Source organism: Mesocricetus auratus, unplaced genomic scaffold (genome assembly GCF_017639785.1).
Source record: "Mesocricetus auratus isolate SY011 unplaced genomic scaffold, BCM_Maur_2.0 Super-Scaffold_100691, whole genome shotgun sequence".
Taxonomy (NCBI): domain Eukaryota; kingdom Metazoa; phylum Chordata; class Mammalia; order Rodentia; family Cricetidae; genus Mesocricetus; species Mesocricetus auratus.
Window position 1 is genome coordinate 59,618,014 of NW_024429267.1, and position 18,016 is coordinate 59,636,029.

At 47.7% G+C, this 18,016-nt stretch overlaps 1 protein-coding gene across 3 annotated transcripts in view; it reads left to right on the top strand.

Moving 5' to 3' along the window:
• The window catches only part of Tgm4 (transglutaminase 4), a 35,199-nt gene extending 19,546 nt beyond the window's left edge, over positions 1-15,653 (top strand). For all 3 annotated transcript variants that reach the window (XM_040739700.1, XM_040739699.1, XM_021234213.2), the window contains exons 8-15: positions 22-193; positions 265-403; positions 1,783-1,886; positions 5,146-5,397; positions 10,386-10,661; positions 11,180-11,349; positions 12,867-13,003; positions 14,815-15,653. In XM_040739700.1, coding sequence (XP_040595634.1) covers positions 22-193; positions 265-403; positions 1,783-1,886; positions 5,146-5,397; positions 10,386-10,661; positions 11,180-11,349; positions 12,867-13,003; positions 14,815-14,953 — 1,389 coding nt within the window. In that variant the 3' untranslated portion in view covers positions 14,954-15,653. The remainder of the gene's footprint in view (positions 1-21; positions 194-264; positions 404-1,782; positions 1,887-5,145; positions 5,398-10,385; positions 10,662-11,179; positions 11,350-12,866; positions 13,004-14,814) is intronic.
• Positions 15,654-18,016: the final 2,363 nt, after the last annotated feature.

Genomic DNA, 18,016 nt, shown 5'->3' on the forward strand with positions numbered 1-18,016 from the left:
CACCACTCTGTCCTGTGTCAGATGTGCTCTGTGAACAACGGTGTGCTGATGGGGAACTGGTCAGGAGACTACAAAGGTGGCACCGCCCCGTACGTGTGGACCAGCAGCGTGCCCATCCTCCAGCAACACTTTGCCACCAAGTCACCCGTATGCTTTGGCCAGTGCTGGGTTTTCTCTGGAATCCTGACCACAGGTAGGCTACAGTTGGGGCAGGGGTCACTCAGCCTCCATAGAAGCTAACCATTCTCTCTGGGGTCATTTCAGCACTGAGAGCAATGGGCATCCCAGCTCGAAGTGTGACCAACTTTGAGTCAGCCCACGACACAGGAAAGAATCTCACAGTAGACATTTACCTGGATGAATCCGGCAAGACAATTGCAGATCTGACCAAAGACTCTATCTGGTAAGTGGTGGGGAACATCCTTCTGTATATGTTTCCTCTTATTGGCTGATGAATAAAACACCGTTTGGCCAATGGCCAGTAGAGGCAGGAAGATAGGCAGGGCTAGGAGATGAGGAGAATTTTGGGAAAGGTAAGCAGAGAGGCACCGCAAGTGATGCAATGTAGACCACAAGGGGGTAACAGGTCTGGGCATTCTCCGGTAAGCCAAGACCATGTGGAAATACATAGATTTATAGAAATGGGTTAATAACTAAGACAGAGCTAGCCAATAAGAAGCCCTAGCTGCCAACCAACAGTTTTATAATTATTATAGCGTCCGTGTGCTCATTTGGGGCTGAAGCAGTGGGACCAGGCTGGAAAGAAGCTCCAGCTACAGGTTAGCTCCCTGCTGGCTGGTCAGGGCTCCTCTTCTGTTCTACCTGTGGGCTTGGCAGCCTCCTCTGTAGACTGGTTCATGCTGTGAGCAGGGTCAACTCCAGAGACCGGCTCTGCATAGTCAGCCTTACTGTGTGACCCAGACACCTGGGAAGGCTTGTTAAGCACAAAGATCCCTGGATTGCAACCCTTGCTCCTGGAGGCAAAGGCCAAGAACTGGCCTTTACTTCTGTCCCATCGTCCGGGAGACTGAGACACACCGCTGTGTGCCACCATCTGATATAGCTGGCACCCAGTCAAGAGGCACTGTTTCCTGTGTTCTCTGACCCAGTGCACAGCACCTTGCAGGCTAAAAGTGCAGGGATTTTTAGAGAGGGAGGCTGTCTGGAGGTTTGGGTGGGGTCATGGCTCCTACAGCTGAATATGCCAAGTCTATCGATATGGCACTATATGCTGGAGACACCAAGTCCTGTAAATCCATATGGTGCAACTGTCTTTAAAATAGCAAAAATAGCTGGACAGTGTTGGAACACACCTTTAATCCCAGCACTGGGGAGTCAAAGGCAGGTGGATCTTTGAGTTCAAGGCCAGCCTGGTCTATAGAGTGAGTTCCAGAAAGCCAGGGTGACACAGAGAAACCCTGTCTTGAAAACAAACAAACAAAAAACAAACCCACCAAGAATATGGAATACTGTCTAGCTACAAAACTGTTCATCAGTAAAATCAGAATCCCTTTGAGTGGGGAAAGGATTTATAGTTGTTTGCTCATTCATTCATTCATTCATTCATTCATTCATTCAGCATAGGCTAGTGTCAGGGATCTTTGGGTCTCAGGAGCTTCTCCCTCATTGCCCATCTGCTCTGAGATCTGCTTTCTACACAACACTCCCAACTCTCCTTGCATTTGTTGACAAAGGGCCCCCTCTTCAGAACCTTAGAGGGCTGTGATGACAGGTTCTCTAAATGCATGGCTGGCTGTGACGGGTCTGTTTCCACTGCCACAGGAATTTCCATGTGTGGACAGATGCCTGGATGAAAAGACCCGATCTACCCCTGGGCCATGATGGCTGGCAGGTCCTGGATGCTACACCGCAGGAGGTCAGCGAGGGTGAGTTTGTATCGGGCACAGGAGGAGCTGGGGATGGAGGCCATGTGTGGGCTGCTCTTGTGACTGGTCTGTGGGTCTTGGGCGGTCACCCTGAGCAAGGCCTTACGAAGAGGACACAAGTGACAGTCACATGATCAAATGGCTAGTGCAGGTGCTCACTGGATGCACAGCTCATAACTCACCTTTTCAAAAGTTTTTAAATTATGCCTGTTTGCTTGTTTGTGTGTGAACACACGAATCACGGTGCACACGTGGGGGTCAGAGGACAACCTGTGGGAGTCAGCGCTCTCCTTCTACCACGTGGGCACTAGGGATAAGTGCCATTGGCTACAGCTAATCTCTCAAAGCAAGTTTTGCCATTATCTCATTTTGTGAATCTGGGCTCGTGGAGGTGAAGTGAATAGGGCTGTCAGCCACAGGTCTCTGAGCAGTTGCGCCACAAAGCCCAAGTTGAATGGAGTGGGAGCATCCCGTCTAGCTGTTTACCTATTATCTGGTCCTGGGTGGGAAGGAGCTTGGAGAGTTTCTGGACAGGTGAAATCTGGACTGAGGTTACCTGGGAAATCTGTGGAATTGTTACAGAATTAATGTGCCCCATCAGTGAGAAACTGCCCTGTGCACTTAAAAGATTAATGAGGGAAAAGGCTTCTTAAGAGTGTGTGACGGAGCTGGGCGTTGGTGGCGCACGCCTTTAATCCCAGCACTCGGGAGGCAGAGGCAGGCAGATCTCTGTGAGTTTGAGGCCAGCCTGGTCTACAGAGCAAGTTCCAGGACAGCCTCCAAAACAATACAGAGAAACCCTGTCTCAAAAAAATCAAAAAAAAAAAAAAAAAAAAAAAAGAGTGTGTGACGGTTTCCGGCTAATGCAAACAAGGAAACCAGCCCCGTACAGAAAGAATTTCAAGTTTGTGTAGGCCTTGGGTTTATACATTTCATTTCCACGTCATGCTTAAATCTCTTTAATATCCCAGCCCCAGGCTGCACTTTGAGCAACTGAAATAGACAAGAGACTTCAAGTCTGGCTATGTAGGCAGATGGGAGATTTACACAGCAAAGATGTTGCCAAAATTATTTCTTATGTACATGTGTCAGTGCGGTTCTTTTTGAATAGTTGTTACCCAGGTTCATCTTGCCCACTTGGCAAAATTATACTATTTCCCCATAAGAGCAGGACTTAATGCAGACCAAGACTTACTGATGGTTGTGACCCCCTGGAGCTGACCATATTAGAGGCCTGTTCCTTTATAAGGGGTTTTAAGTTGGGGTTATCTCCTTTTGTTAGAAATGAGCCTAACCTGAGATAAAATTGGTGAATAAACATTAGCAGAAACTTTCTCAGTAACCCTAAACTTCAATTTTGGTATAGAATTTACATTGGTTGGCTACCCTTTCTTTCTTCCTCTCCCCCCCCCCCTCTCTCCCCCTTCTTTCCTTCCTCCCTCTCTTCCTTTCTTTTTATTTTTTTTTGTTTTTTTGTTTTTTTGAGACAGGGCTTCTCTGTGGCTTTGGAGGCTGTCCTGAAACTCCCTTGGTAGTCCAGGCTGGTCTCGAACTTACAGAGATCCGCCTGCCTCTGCCTCCCAAGTGCTGGGATGAAAGGTGTGTGCCACCAACGCCCTGCTCACAAAAAGTTTTTAAAAAAGATTTTTTAGACATAGTCTTGCTGAGCAGCCCAAACTGGCCTGGCGCTCCAATCCATCCAGCTCCATACCCTCAGGGCTGGGGTTACAGGTCTGTGCTGCCACGCTCGGCGAAGTTTGTCTGAGTGTTGGAAAAACAACAACAACAACAAACCAAGTTACCTGGTTGTGGTGGAACTTATCTATAACCCTATCACCCGAGAGGAGAGAAGGGAAAAAGCCATCCTCAGAGAGAGTTCAAAGCCATCCTCAGCTAACTAGTGAGTTTGTTTAAAAAAAATAAGGCAAAACCAAAATTATTTGCTCAGTAAATAGAAACATTTGAGATAAAATCAAGTATTGAGCCTTTTTGCGAACCCACCTTCTGTAAAAGAACTTCTCTAACCAGGTCACCCCAGGCTCCCAACAACCTGGCCCCTCCTTTCTCAAATCCCTGTGGGATCCTGACTTCCACAGGACACAGGCACCCTTGCCACGCACTTCCTTAGCCTTTCCAGGATCAAGGTCATCGCCTGGACAGAGACGGAACGGTGTGGATAGAGAAGGTGTACCCAGATGCAGGAAGCACAGTCCCCAAAGGCATTCAAATTACAATTTAAAATATTTTGGTGCCTGTATTTTTCCAACCAGTCTGTTCCAAAGGCTTCCTAAGGCAGAGTCACAGAGTCACAGTTCCCCACGGAACCAGCAGGGGCTCTCCAGAGATCTGCTGTTTCATCTCCCCATGGGGAAGAGAGCTCGCTACACCTCCTTGTGCTGAAAGAAGCTCAGCAAGGGGTCATCTCTCTGGGGTCCCAGTAGTATCTGCCAAGGTGGGGACAGTAGCCTTGCACCTGGGTTGCATACAGCCGACAGTCACCATCTACCTGGGAAGTATTAGAAACCTTGTGCCCAGGTGGAAAGGGCTTTAGAAGCCCACCTACCCACTCACGTTGTAGATAAGCTGGGGCAGACAGTGGGGTGCCCTCTGCCATGTTAGAAGCAGAGTGTTAGAGTGTTAGATTAGCAGCCCTGTTCTGAGTCTTAGCCCCCCAATACCCTGAATTGCAGAGCTGGCTGCTTTTAAGAGGCGAGGAGAGGAGTTGCATGTATTGAAGCTTAAAGAGCACAAAGGAAATGGCAAACCCAGGGTTGAGAGTAGAAGAATGTGCGAAATCAAACCAATCTGTACAGTGAAGAGCTGGGAAAGTAATGCTTAGTAAGTTCTAATTACAGTCAAGGAGACCTTTCTGCTCCTATGTCAGGACTAGAAGGCAACATTATTGGTCAGATAATAGTGATGGCTGGTGATGGTTCCCAGATAATTACAGTGCTAAGTACCATTGTATACTACTTTGATTTTTGATGACTGATGACCTTATAAGGTCAGTACTACCTTTATACCCAATATTGAAGAAATGAAGTATAGGCCATACAGGGCAATGTGCTGGGATGAATGGAAACCAGGGCATGGCTCCTTACCTCTGGGCCTGAGATTTCCTGGACATTTCAATTCTAAGCTGGGATGTGTCCTCCTCCCTGTTTGGGTGAGATTTCTGACTGCCACTGTGCTGAACTGAAGGGATGGGAGGCAGGATGGTCCAGGAAAGCCCAGCAGCCACCTTCTCTCTTCCCTTCAGGCAGATTCCGCACTGGGCCTTCCCCACTGAGTGCCATCCGCCAGGGAGCGGTCCAAATCCAGTATGACACGAAGTTTGTCTTCACCGAGGTCAACGGTGACAAGTTCATCTGGCTGGTGAAGCAGAACCAGGACAAGGAGAAGAACATCCTTATCGCCGTGGAGACTGCGAGTATCGGCAAGAACATCAGCACCAAGATGGTGGGCGAGAACAAGCGCGAAGACGTTACCTTGCAGTACAAGTTCCCAGAAGGTGGGTGCACAGGGCTTCTGTCACTACAGGCTGACCCAGGACCAGGGTACCGGTCCTGAGCCAGGACAGTGCTTGGTGGACAACAGATCTGGGACCCAAAGACCTGATTCCTTGCTAGCTGGAGATGTGGTCAGATGGTAGTGTGGTGTTTAGTAATAGAAGTCCCACATTCAATCTCCAGCACTATGGAAACAAGGCATGCAAACACATGCCATCGTCCCAGCAATGAAGAGGTAAATGCAGTGGTATCAGAATTAAAGTTATTATTCACAACACAGTGAGTGCAAGGGGTGGAGGGGGGTGGGAGGGAGTGGTCCTGTGCTCAAGGCAGTGTGAGAGGAGGGAGGAGTCTTCTCCAGGAAGCCAGGCCTTCCTGTCTGTCCCTGCTCTGTTCTTGTGAGCAAGCAATGTGGTGGGGCCCAGGACAGTGTCTGCCCTCTGTAAACAGCTCGTCAGGGTTGGTGCAAGTGTCTTTGCTTTCTGAGCCATCTCACTGTCCTAGTAGATCTAAGAAAGAAAAGTGTCAGAGTACGGGGTGCCCCAGGGAGGGAGAAAAGCTCAGTGTAATTTTTCCTTCTTCCTTGAAGACTAGATAATTTCAACTACCCTAACCTCAAAGCTTCTGGTGATTTCTTGTGCAGGCTCTAAGCTGTCTTGTTCAAGTTCTGTATCGATAGTCTCTGTTTGGTGAGCTACTGCTTTCTCTGTCCTTTTCAGTTCCTTGAATATATTTGCAATGGTTTTACATTAGTTTTGTGTATGTGCATGTGTGTATGTGTGAGTGAGCACACCACAGTGTGTGTGTGTGGTCAGAAGACATTCCACCATGTGGGTCCTGTGGCTTGAATTCAGGTCACCAAGGACTGTTGGGGAATATTTATTATTAATCATTATTAATTATTGGGGGAAATATTATTTTAAGGAGTATGACTTTTGTTTATGCTATATTTGTTTAACTCTATGAAGCTGTGATTCTATGCTGTCTAAAACACCTAACGGTCTAATAAAGAGCTGAACAGTCAATAGCAAGGCAGGAGCAAGGATAGGAGGGGCTGGCAGGCAGAGAGAATAAATAGAAGGAGAAATGGGGGGGGGAGAGCAATGAGAGAAGAAGGGGAGGAGGACAGCAGGGGCAGCAGGGGCAGCAGGGGCCAGCCAGCCACCCAGCCAGCCACAGAGTAAAAGTGAAAGATACACAGAAGAAAAAGAAAAAGCCCAGAGGCAAAAGGTAGTGTGTGTGGGGGGAGTAATTTAAGATAAGAAAAGCTGACAAGAAACAAGCCAAGCTAATGCTGGGCATTTATAACTAAGCCTTCATGATTTATTTGGCAGCTGGGTGGTGGGCCCTCAAAAAAGGCCAAAGAGTAAAAAGAGTAAAACGTTGCACAACAAAGGCTTTTACTGGCTGAACCATCTCACCAGCCCCTGACTCTATTTGTTGTGATTTAAGAAAAGCAGCGTGCGAAAGAAAGATGGCATGAGACTGAGTTCAAGCAGAGAGGTTTTCATTAGGGAAGGTGGGGAAGACCAGACTCTGGAGACAGGAGCAGCAGGAGAGAGGAGAGACAGGAGGGAGGGAGGGAGGGAGGGAGGAAGGGGGGGGGAGGAAGGGAAGAGTGGGGGGAGGGAGAAGGAGTGAGAAGGATGGGAGGTGGGCAGGGCCCTTTTAAAAGGGAACGTGGTGACCATGCACAGTGGTGCTCTTAGTGGCTGCAGCTGAGGGCGTATCCTGTCAGAACCCCAAGGACAGGCCAGTACAGATGCCTGAATACTGACAGTATTTAAAATCCAGAACTTAGAGTTTTTTCTAGTAAGTTCCAAATCAGACTTCTGCAGGGGTTGGTTTTCTTTGTGTGTGGGCCACTCCTTGTTGAAAGCTATAAGCTTGGAGGATCCACTGTGGCAGTCTGGGGAGCAGACCTTGTGTGCTGTCCCTACTGTGCGCTTGTGCATTAGTCCCTGACACACCTCTGTGCGGTCTGTATTCATCATGGGTGGCCTCTCCATCATCTCCCCTCTGCCTCATGGCCAGCTGGGGATGGTGTACAGCAGCCTTAATTGTCTGGGATGAGGAAGTAAACTTGCCTTGGCTCAGGGGCTGTGTCCAGCTGGAAGACACTCGGTGCTCTACTCTAGCCTCCCTGGTACAGAGCCTCAAGATGAGAGTCCACAGCTTGCTGTGTCTTTGTTCTTCCCTGGCTTTTCCTTCAGGTTTTTAAAATTGTCTTTCAAATACACCAGGAAACATGCTGTTTGTTAAGCTGAGTCTGTCGAGTAAAGGGGAGCTCTGGGAATGGACATTTCCAGGGCGCTGTCACAGAAACCAAAGGACAATAAAGCCCTTGTGGTGAGGTCATACCATACGTACCACAGACAAGGAGGCTTCTGATTTTACTGTGACAAGAACTGTCAGTTTTCCAGGTGACTGCGGGTCTGTGGGGGGGGAGAGACGCAATGGTTCTACCTCATGAGCTCCTCCTGCTTCTCTTCCTGTTTTTTGAGATAAGGTCTCGTTTTTTATATGGTCTGAACCTCACTCTGTAGTCCAGACTGGCCTTGAAGTCATGGTGTTCTCCTGTCTCAGGTTTCTAAGTGCAGGGTCACAGGCATGAGTCACCATGCCTGGCTCAGTGTGTTTCTGTGGCCCTTAGGCCCTTTGCTGGTTTCCCACAGCTGTTAAGGAGGAATAGGGTGCTCTGGTCTTTCTGCTACCATTCCCATGTAAGGCAAGTTCCTAGCATGGGGCCTGGGGTAATTCTCAGTGTGAATCCTTAGGTCCAGGGAGGCCTCCATAGCCCTAGTCAAAGATGTCTCAGTTTGGCTCCTATTGCTGTGATAAACACCATGATGAAAAGCAACTTGGAAAGGAAAGTGTTTATTTGGCTTACGTATCCCAAGTCATGGTCCATTGAGGGGAAGCTGAAGCAGGAACTCACAGCCGGAGCTGGAGGACCCACGTTCAGAGCCTTGAGGAACACTGCTGATGGGCTAGTTCCTCGTGTCTTGTTCAACCTGCTTTCTTATACAGCTCAGACCCATCTGCCTAGGGGTGGCAGACCACAGGGGAAGAGGCCCTCCCACATTGATCATTTATTAAGAAAATGCCTCACAGATTTGCCTAAGGGCTGATCAAATGGAGGTATTTTCTCAATTCAAGTTCTCTCTTCCCAGATGAGCCTGCTTTGTGTCAAGTTTACAAATATCTAACCAGGACAACTGACTCTTGTCACCTTGACACACAAATACAACATTATTAAACAATACCCTTTCCTGTCTTGCTCATCCCAAAGATCTTATGTTAATATCAACATCACAGCATAAAAACATTCCAGTCTTTAAAAATTCAGTCACTTTAAGATATCCAAACCCTCTTAACTGTGGGTTCCTGTAAAATAAAAAATAAGTTACATATTTCTTATTCCAAAAAGGAAAACCCAGGACATAGTTGCAATCAGATCAAATCAAACCCAAAATTAAACACTCAGTGTAAAACATTCAGTGCTTCACATCTGAGACCTCCTCATGGCCCTCTGGACTCCTAAGGACCTACACAGCTCTGCTTTTCTGGTTCTGCCATCTGCAACACACGTAGCGTGTCTCCACAACTCCAGTTGGTTCCATGCCACACCTGCCACTCTCTTTGGTGGTCATCCCATGGTCTTTGCATTTCCAATACGCTGGGGTCTCCATGGCTGTACCTTCAGCGATGACCTCTCGTGGCTTCTCACAGTGCTCCACTTCAGCTGATATCCATGACATCGTCATGCCTTCAAAACCAGTACACTGGGAAACTTTCACTACCAAGGTCAGCTGCCAGCATGAGATGCTGCCCTGACACTTTCTAAACTACGGTTTCTGTGTGCTGACAATGAGGAAATACTCCCAGAAGGTATCACCTCCATGATGCTTGTCTCTTAATCACATCTGGTATCTCAGCTAAGGCTGACCAGTAACCAATCGTCTCATGTAGGTTTTGCTTTAGTGGTGCTGGCTTCTTGATTATTAGCTGACTCTGTGTGTGTGTGTGTGTGTGTGTGTGTGTGTGTGTGTGTGTGTGTGTGTAATCGAGAAAGAGAGAAAGAGAGACAAAGAGAGGGGGGTCTCACTGTTTATCTCTGGATGGGCTACTAGAATTTCCTATGTAGACCAGGCTGGCCTTAAAGAGATCTGCCTGCCTTTTCTTTTCAAGTGCACAGCTGATTCTTAAACTCCAGGTGACCAGATACCACAGTCTTAATTCAAATGTATCATATGGATGGCTCTGATAGATTCTTTAAGGGACTCTCAAGATTCTCTTGAAACTTTTCAAGGCAGGATTCCATTGTCTCCATTGCTCCCAACATTTTTACTTTCTTTTTTTAAAATTAACATTTTTTATTTTCAAAGCTCCCACAGAATAGCCCACTGAGCTCTGAACACTCAACAGCTTTCCCAAACCAAAATTCCAAAATCCTCCCATAACCTCCCCAAAACAACATGGTCATGTCTGTCACAGTAATACCCTGCTCCTGGTACCAATTTCTGTTTTAGTTTGGTTTCTATTGCTGTGATAAAGATCATAGTGAAAAGCAACTTAGAAAGGAAAGGATTTATTTGGTTTACGTACTCTGCTTAACAGTGCACTGATTGAAGCCAAGGCAGGATCTCAAGGCAAATCCTGAAGCAGAAGCCATGCGACACTTTTATTGGCTTGCTCAACTTTTCTTATGCAACACAGGCCTGTTTTTCCAGACCTATAGTGTAATAGGCCTTTCTAAATTAGTCATTAATTAAGAAAATGCCTCAGAGACTTGTCTATGGGCCAATGAAATGGAGGCATTTTCTCAATTGAAGTCTCCTCTTCCCAAAGGATTTTGGCTTGTGTCAAGTTGATTAAAAAGAAAATCCAACCAGGACAAGGGGAAGTTCTTGAAGACCCCAAGGGTATGCTCAGATATTTGGTTGGCCCTTAGAGAGGTGTCCTCAGGAAACATTCTATGTCTTTGCAGGCTCCCCAGAGGAGAGGAAAGCCATGGAAAATGCCTCTGGTAAACACCTTGATGAGGACAAGCCCAACCATCCATCATCACACGGCTTGAAGATATATGTCCTCCAGAATTCTGTGGAGCTAGGATATCCTATCACTTTGACCCTAGTTTTGAAAAGGAAAACGGAAGTCCTACAGAATGTCAACATTTCATGTTCCCTCGACCTACAGACATACACAGGCAGCAATAAGACAAACCTGGGAATCATCCAGAAGACTGTGCAGGTCCAAGGTCAAGGTACCAGCCCCAGAGAGACCAGGATTCCCACCATCTGATGTCTCTTTCTTCTCTATGGATTACTCCTGCAGTCTATCCTTTTATGTTTGAATGGATACAGCATTTATTGAGCACTTTACATTTTGGTGGTGATAGGCAATTCAGGCACAGTAGCAAAAAATGGGCCAAATAGATCAGTGGGTCAGGAGTCTGGGGTCTAGTACACAATCACAAATTGGGTGCTAATGGTGTCATGAAGTTTCTGCAATAGTAGAGATTTTGTTTGGGAGTACTGTTCTCATCAGTGGGCCATGGGTACCCTTAGCATGAGCAGACTACCCTGACAATGGGGGCCCAGAATAGGCCTGGAGATTCCAGCTAACCATGAAGTCCATTTGGTCCCTGGATGCAGGCTCTCCAAAGAGAGGACAGGACACCTCTAAGCCAAGCAGCTCTGTCCCTAGAGTTAATCTAACCCTAGAGTTAATCTAAATGTTTGCCAAGGACTCACCTCTTCTTTCTTCCCCACTCTTTTACAGAATCAGAGGTGATTCTCAACATGGACGCTAACTCCTACATCTACAAGCTGGGCATGGTTGATGATGAGATGGTCATCAAAGGGTTTATCATTGCGGAAGTCATGGAGACTGGTGACAAGGTGGCCACTGACATGATCCTGTCTTTCCTGTACCCTGCCTTCTCTGTCGAGGTGAGCTGCCTACAGGCTAGAAAGAGTTCCTATCTGGAACCCGACGTTGGAGTGGTCCCGATTGACTGACCACGGGGTCAGTTGCATCCCTAAGGAAAATCGCATGCCATTTTTCCATACAGGTATTTCTGAGAAGTGATGTGTCAAGCAGTTTCTCTTTTCTCAACTTTTGACTAACTGAATTTAAACTTTTTTTTTTTAATGAGGAATACCTGTGCACAGAACGAAGTTGTGAAGATGCAGTTGGCACAAAACCTTCTTCCCATCCTCCTCAGATGCTCAGCTCCTTTTACCAGAAGTGATCCATGCCATCAGAATCTTTTTTTTTTTTTTTTTGGTTTTTACGAGACAGGGTTTCTCTGTATTGTTTCGGAGGCTATCGGTCCAGCCTGGCCTAGAACTCACAGAGATCCGCCTGCCTCTGCCTCCTGAGTGCTGGGATTAAAAGCGTGCGCCACCACCGCCCGGCTGCCATCAGATTCTTGTGTATCTAAGTGTTTTGGATACAAATCTGTGAAGTACAAGGCTTGCCATGGGCCCACCCCCGGTGTGGGGTGAGATAAAGCCAGTACCAGACCAACTTGGGCTCTCTGCTCAGTTTTCTTCCAGGCAAGAAAGCTTGCATAAGAGGCTCTCATGTTTCCGACCTGTCAAAGACCATCACCCCAGAGCTCTTCCCTGGTGAGCCCTGGCCTACCCTATGGTTCATCATAGATGTTTACACCCCAGCAAGTGTGCCTCCAGTAGGGACTTCTCAGGCCCAGGTCATTCCCCCCCTTTGGAGACTGTGTTGACATTTCTGTGGCAGTGTGGCTGACTTGTCCTTAGCCATGGCGGGGCTCTGGCCTGGCCCCACTCAGTGAAGCAGAACTTGCATGCTACAGGACCCACCCCACTTGGAAGCAGCTTCAGTGCACTCACCATGGCTTAGTCATCAAGAATTTCTAGCTGGGTGATGATGGCGCACGCCTTTCATCCCAGCACTGAAGAGGAAGAGGCAGGCAGATCCCTGAGGCCAGCCTGGTCTATATAGCTAATTCCAAGACAGCTAGGACTACACAGAGAAACCCTGTCTCAACCCCCCCCCAAAAAAAAATCAGGGGCTGGAGCGATGGCTCAGAAGTTAAGTGCACTTGTTCTTACAGAGGAACCAGTTTCCGTTTCCAGCACATGTATAAGGGTTCACAGCTACCTTTAACTCCAGTTTAAGGGGATATGATGCCTTCTTCTGACTTCTGTGGGTACTAGGCATACATGTAGTGCACATACAAACATGTAACCATAACACTCCTACAAATAACACAATTACTTTCTCTTGGTGGTCTCAGTCCCACCCTCCTCCTTGTGGCTTCATGGATGTTTGTGGGCATCAGAGAATGTTTGTCTCTGAGGCTAGACATATATGGTTGGTGCAGTGAGCAGACTGGGGCAGGGAGGAACCAAGAACTGTCTTTCTTGATAGAACCTGTCACCTAAGCTCGGCACAACTGTCTTTTCTCCACTCCCCGTTTTAACAGATGCCGGACACAGGCAAGGTCAGTTGGCCACTTACCATCAAGTGCTCCTTCAAGAACACCCTACCCATCCCTTTGACTGAAATCAGGTTCTCAGTGGAAAGCCTGGCCCTCTCTCACATGCAGTCCTGGGAGCACGGGTGAGTCTGCCCAAGTTGTTCTAATGACATAGATTCTGTGCATGGGTCTCACACACGCGTGCCATACTTCTGAGGTGTAAACTCCTAGCATGGATTTTAGTAAAAATGCAGACACATGTTGCTGGTGCCAAATGGTGAAAAGACTGCACTAGTGCTCTGCCCGTGGTAGACCGTTCTGTTTTTGTCAATTTGATTGTTCTACAGTAATGCCAAAGCATACCCAGTCTTGGTTTGTATTTCTATTTACAACTCAGGTTTTCTCGTTGACTATTTGCTGTAATGTATCTGTTGTTCCCTCCCCTGCCCCCCACCCCACCCCCGGGGTCATTACTTTTCTTATTAACCTGAGTGCAACCTTTACTCAGTAAGGAATGTTGCAGTAGAATCTGATTGTAGGAGTTTGATTACTTATTTGAGACAGTCTCACTCTATAGCCCTAGCTAGCTTAAAACTCTGCTCTATTAGCCAGGCTGGTCAATATATTGAACTCACAGAGATCCACCTGCCTCTGCTTCCTGAGTGCTGGGATTAAAGGCGTGCGCCACCACTGCCTGGCCTTGTTTGTTCGTTTGTTTTTTGTTTTGTTTTGGTTTTTTTTTTTGGTGCTGTCCTGGAAACTGAGCCCAGGGCCTTATACATGAAAGGCAAGTGTCCTACCATGGGATTATACCCCAGGCTAGACCCTTTAAAATCCTAACACGCCTTCACCATTGGAGCTCACATTAACTTTTTAATCTTCTCTTGTGGATACTGACTTTCATGTCATTAACAAAAATATAGGAATAGCTGGCAGGTAGTGGTGGTGCAAGCATTTAATCCCAGCACTCAGGAGGCAGAGGCAGGCAGGTCTCTGAGTTTGAGGCCAGCCTGGTCTACAGAGCTAGTTCTGGGACAGCCAGGGCTACACAGACAAACCCTGTCTCGAAAACCCAAACAAACAAACAAAAAAAAGAGAAATAGTATATACTTTTTCTGTAATTTATGACTCTATTTACATAATTAACTATTACTGTGAATTTTAATTTTGGGGTGGAATAATGCAGAGTCCCAACTTTGTGAAATAACCTATCATTTCCCTACTATTGTGAAACATTGTCTATAATACAGGTAATCCCTAAATATACCTCCATCTCTGGACTAGTAGGGTGTTTCACTTGTGTTTGTAGGTGATCTTGTGTCATTTGAATGGCTGTACTGAGAAGTATACAGTGCTATGTGGAAGGCAGGTAGATTTCCTCCCTCAGTTTCTCAAAAATAGAACTTTTAGAATCATCTTGATAGGGTATTTAAACTGGGACTGTGTTATGCTGGGTTTCACCTTGCAAGGACATAGGATAAGTCCCCATGTATCGACATGCCTTGTTTGAAAAGGGCATATTCCTAGTTGGAGCCGTTACTGCCTTAGTGCAGGGAATATTTCTGTTTTCTGTCTAATGAACTAGATAGATGCTACTGATTTTGGTGTGCTGACACACCCAATACAGTATTTTAATCAAATGCTTTGCTCCTTGAGTTTATTTCTTACCAAGTGTCTAGAACTCGCAAGTAAATCCCAGCTTTACAGGGCCCAGTAAAGTGGCCTCCACCTAGAATACCACTACTTGTCTCAGCTGAAGGACAAGATTGCTGGCTAGGATGGCTGCTTTTCCAGCTATGCCAGTAACAAACCCTCCTGGGGGTCCTTAGGACCATGGAATCGCACGAGGAACCAGGCTTTGCAAGAGCTGCCTGGAACCAGATGCCTGGCTCCTCATGCAATGCACTTTCCTTCTGTGGTGTCTTTGCTGACTGTGTGCGTTTACATTTCCTAGGACACTGCTACCTGGAAAGTTCATCCATTTCCAAATGAAATGTACCCCAGAGAAAACAGGACCCAGGAAATTTATTGTCAAGTTTACTTCCAGACAAGTGAAGGAGGTTCATTCCGAGAAGATTGTTCTCATCACTTAATAGCCCAGCTGAGCCATGGTGACGGAGGCAGGAGCCCTGATTGGCTCTGAGCCTTAGCTAAGCTTGTTAGCATTTCCTAAATTGTACATAGTTTTCGGATCAGGGGTGACTAGATTTAATTACTCATGTGAGGGCAGGTTCAGGAGCCAGCCTAGCAAAAGACAGAGCTCCAAGGCCAATGTAACATCAGGCAGGGGCCCCATGGGCCAGGGCACCTCTCTACAGCTTGAAGCATACGTCACAGACAGACACTTCAAACACGTGTGGGAGTCAGGGCCTCAGAAGACAGTGCAACTGTCATTGGACTCAGACCGCATACAGAGCCCAGAGCTGCTATCCCATGGAGCTGAAGTGCTGGGGGCGTCTTCCATCTGGACTGTGGATTCTATCAAGTCCACGGGCATCTAGAGGCTGAGTTGACAGTCCTGTAGGAAAGCATCCTGGTCCTGGGCTCATCTCAAGGCTCTGTCCTCTCAGAAGCAGGCCCCACGCTGGCGTGAGGCCCTCTTGTCTCTAGGTGGGCCATGGGAAGGAGACCCCACAGCCTGCATCCCCTTTGAGAAGGAGTCTATGGCCAATGATAACATCTGGGTAAGCAACTTACTCGCTCTGCTCACTGGAGTCTGCTTTGCTCTGCCATCAAGGGATCTGCTCAGATAATCACTATGCTTTGAATTAAACTCTGGTGACTTTGAATTAAGATGGCTGTGTGGTCCTGAGTTAACTTTTCTTTTATACCAGCATGCTGCTTAACAAACCTGGGGAAAGTCATTACCTCTGAACCTCACTGATCCAGGGGCGCTTTCCAATGGGTTGGCCTTCTTGGTCTGGGCCTTCTTCACGATGGCCTCTCTCTCTCTCTCTCGAGGGCTATAATTTCTAAGTGGACATTACAGACTGACACTCTTGTCTTATGATAAGACACTATGACCAAATGCAACCTGGGGAGCAAAGAGTTTATCTCACCTAACCTTTAGGTAAAAGTCTCTGAGGGAAGTCAGGGCGGGAACCTAGCGGCAGGAGCTGATGCAGAGGACACAGAGGAGTGCTGTTTACTGGTTTGCTCTTCACGGTTTGCCCATCCTGTTTTCTTATACTATCTACCCAGCATCACCAGCCCAGGGGTGGCACCACCCACAATGGACCGGACCCTCCTCCATCAATCATCAAGAAAATACATTACATGCTTGCAGGCCGATTTTGTTTGTTGTTTGAGACAGGGTTTCTCTGTGTAACAGTCTTGGCTAACCTGGGACTTGCTCTGTAGACCAGGTTGGCCTCAGTGTCACTGAGATCTGCCTACCTCTGCCTCCCAAATGCTGCTGGGATTAAAAAAAAAAAAAAGCATGTGTCCCTACTGCCCAGCAATAACAGCTCAATCTTATGGGGCATTTCCTCACTTGAGAGTCCCCCTTCCCAAACGGCTCTAGCTTGACTCGTTGATACCAAACTAGCCAGAACACTCATCATCTCACCTTCATTTGTTCAAAACTAGAAAACCTCAGTCCTAATTCCTTTTGCCCAGATGTCCACTTCCCTGGGGTGCAGTAGGTGTCTGTTGTGTGCTGGGGGTGACTAGTCCATGCTGGAGCCAAGGAGGACCAGCTAGCAACCCATGAAACCACTGTTAGTGTCTGTATGACAGTTGCTGGACCTGAGAGGGAGGATGCTGTCCAGGATGTTGGGTTGGAATCTCCTGCTAAAAATAAGCACCTCACCTACAGAGGTAGATCAAAGAACCTTTATTCAAACAAGAGGCAGGCGTGTAACTGGCCCCTCCTGGAAACACTGGGCCTTTTCCTACCAGCTGCAGTGCTGAGCATCATCTCAGGAGTCACCGTGGAGAGAAGACACAAGGCTCAGGGCTGGACAGACTATTACCTACATGATCCTGGCTGTCCATCTCTCCTTGGGAGAGCTGAGGCTGAGGCTCTGACATGATAATGGTTTTGTTGAAGAGGAAGAGTTCTAAACCTATGAGAGCAAAATACCTGCCCACCTCAACTTTTCTAGGGGAAATACTCTGGAAACAAATGGCTGTAGGGCAGGGAGGTACCTCTGCTGCTGGTCAAGCTGGCTCCAAAGATGAGCTTCAGGCCCAGTGTTCAAGGACATTCTTGAGGTCCTGAACTCAACACAGATCCTGACTCCAAAGCTCGCTCCCTTCCTTCCTTCCTTCCTTCCTTCCTTCCTTCCTTCCTTCCTTCCTTCCTTCCTCTCTCCCTCCCTCCCTCCCTCCCTCCCTCCCTCCCTCCCTCCCTCCCTCCCTCCCTCCCTCCCTCCCTTCCACTGTTGTTCCTTGGGGACCCAGTCACTAGCCCTTCTTTCTCCCTAGTGTGGAGTCTCTGGTATATGGTCCAGCACATAGGTCATCCAGGTCAGTTTGGGGTTAGGGCCCCTGCAGCCAGAGGGCCACTCTCCAAACTTGGGCTCCTCATGTTAATCCTAATAAACGTTAAAGCAGATCTGCTAGGAGGAAATGCACCTGCAGTGGGGTGGGGTATACACATCTGTTAGTGCTGGAGCCCTGCCGCCACTCTGTGTGGGGTGTACTATAGAAGATCTGATGGATCTCTACCCTCCAGGGACTGCCTAGGATGCTGCCCAAGAATAAGACAACTACTTGGCACCCCACAGCTTTCCTTTCTCAGTGTCCTGAGACAGTACCTCAAATAATACTGACTCATGCCACCGAGGCCACAGGTTCCCTTGGTCCAGGACTCACGGCCTTTCATCCAGAGCCGGAACCAGCAACACTGGGGAATGGGTCAAGGCCTGAGTTGGAGCTGGTGTGCTTCTTGAGACTACCTAACTGATGAGATTGCAGAATCTGCCTACACTGCCAGTGATAGCCAGATACACAATCTCCCAGCAGTCTGCATGTCTTGGCCACTATGCAGTTCTTTTTTGTTTTTAAAACAGGGTTTCACTATGTAGCCCGGAACTCTGCAGACTACTAGGTTGTCCTCAAACTCAGAGGCCTGGCTGCCGGCCCCAATGCTGGGAATAAGGGCGTGCACCCCGAGGCCCAGCCACGCAGATTTCTGTGAGGCTGCTCTGAAA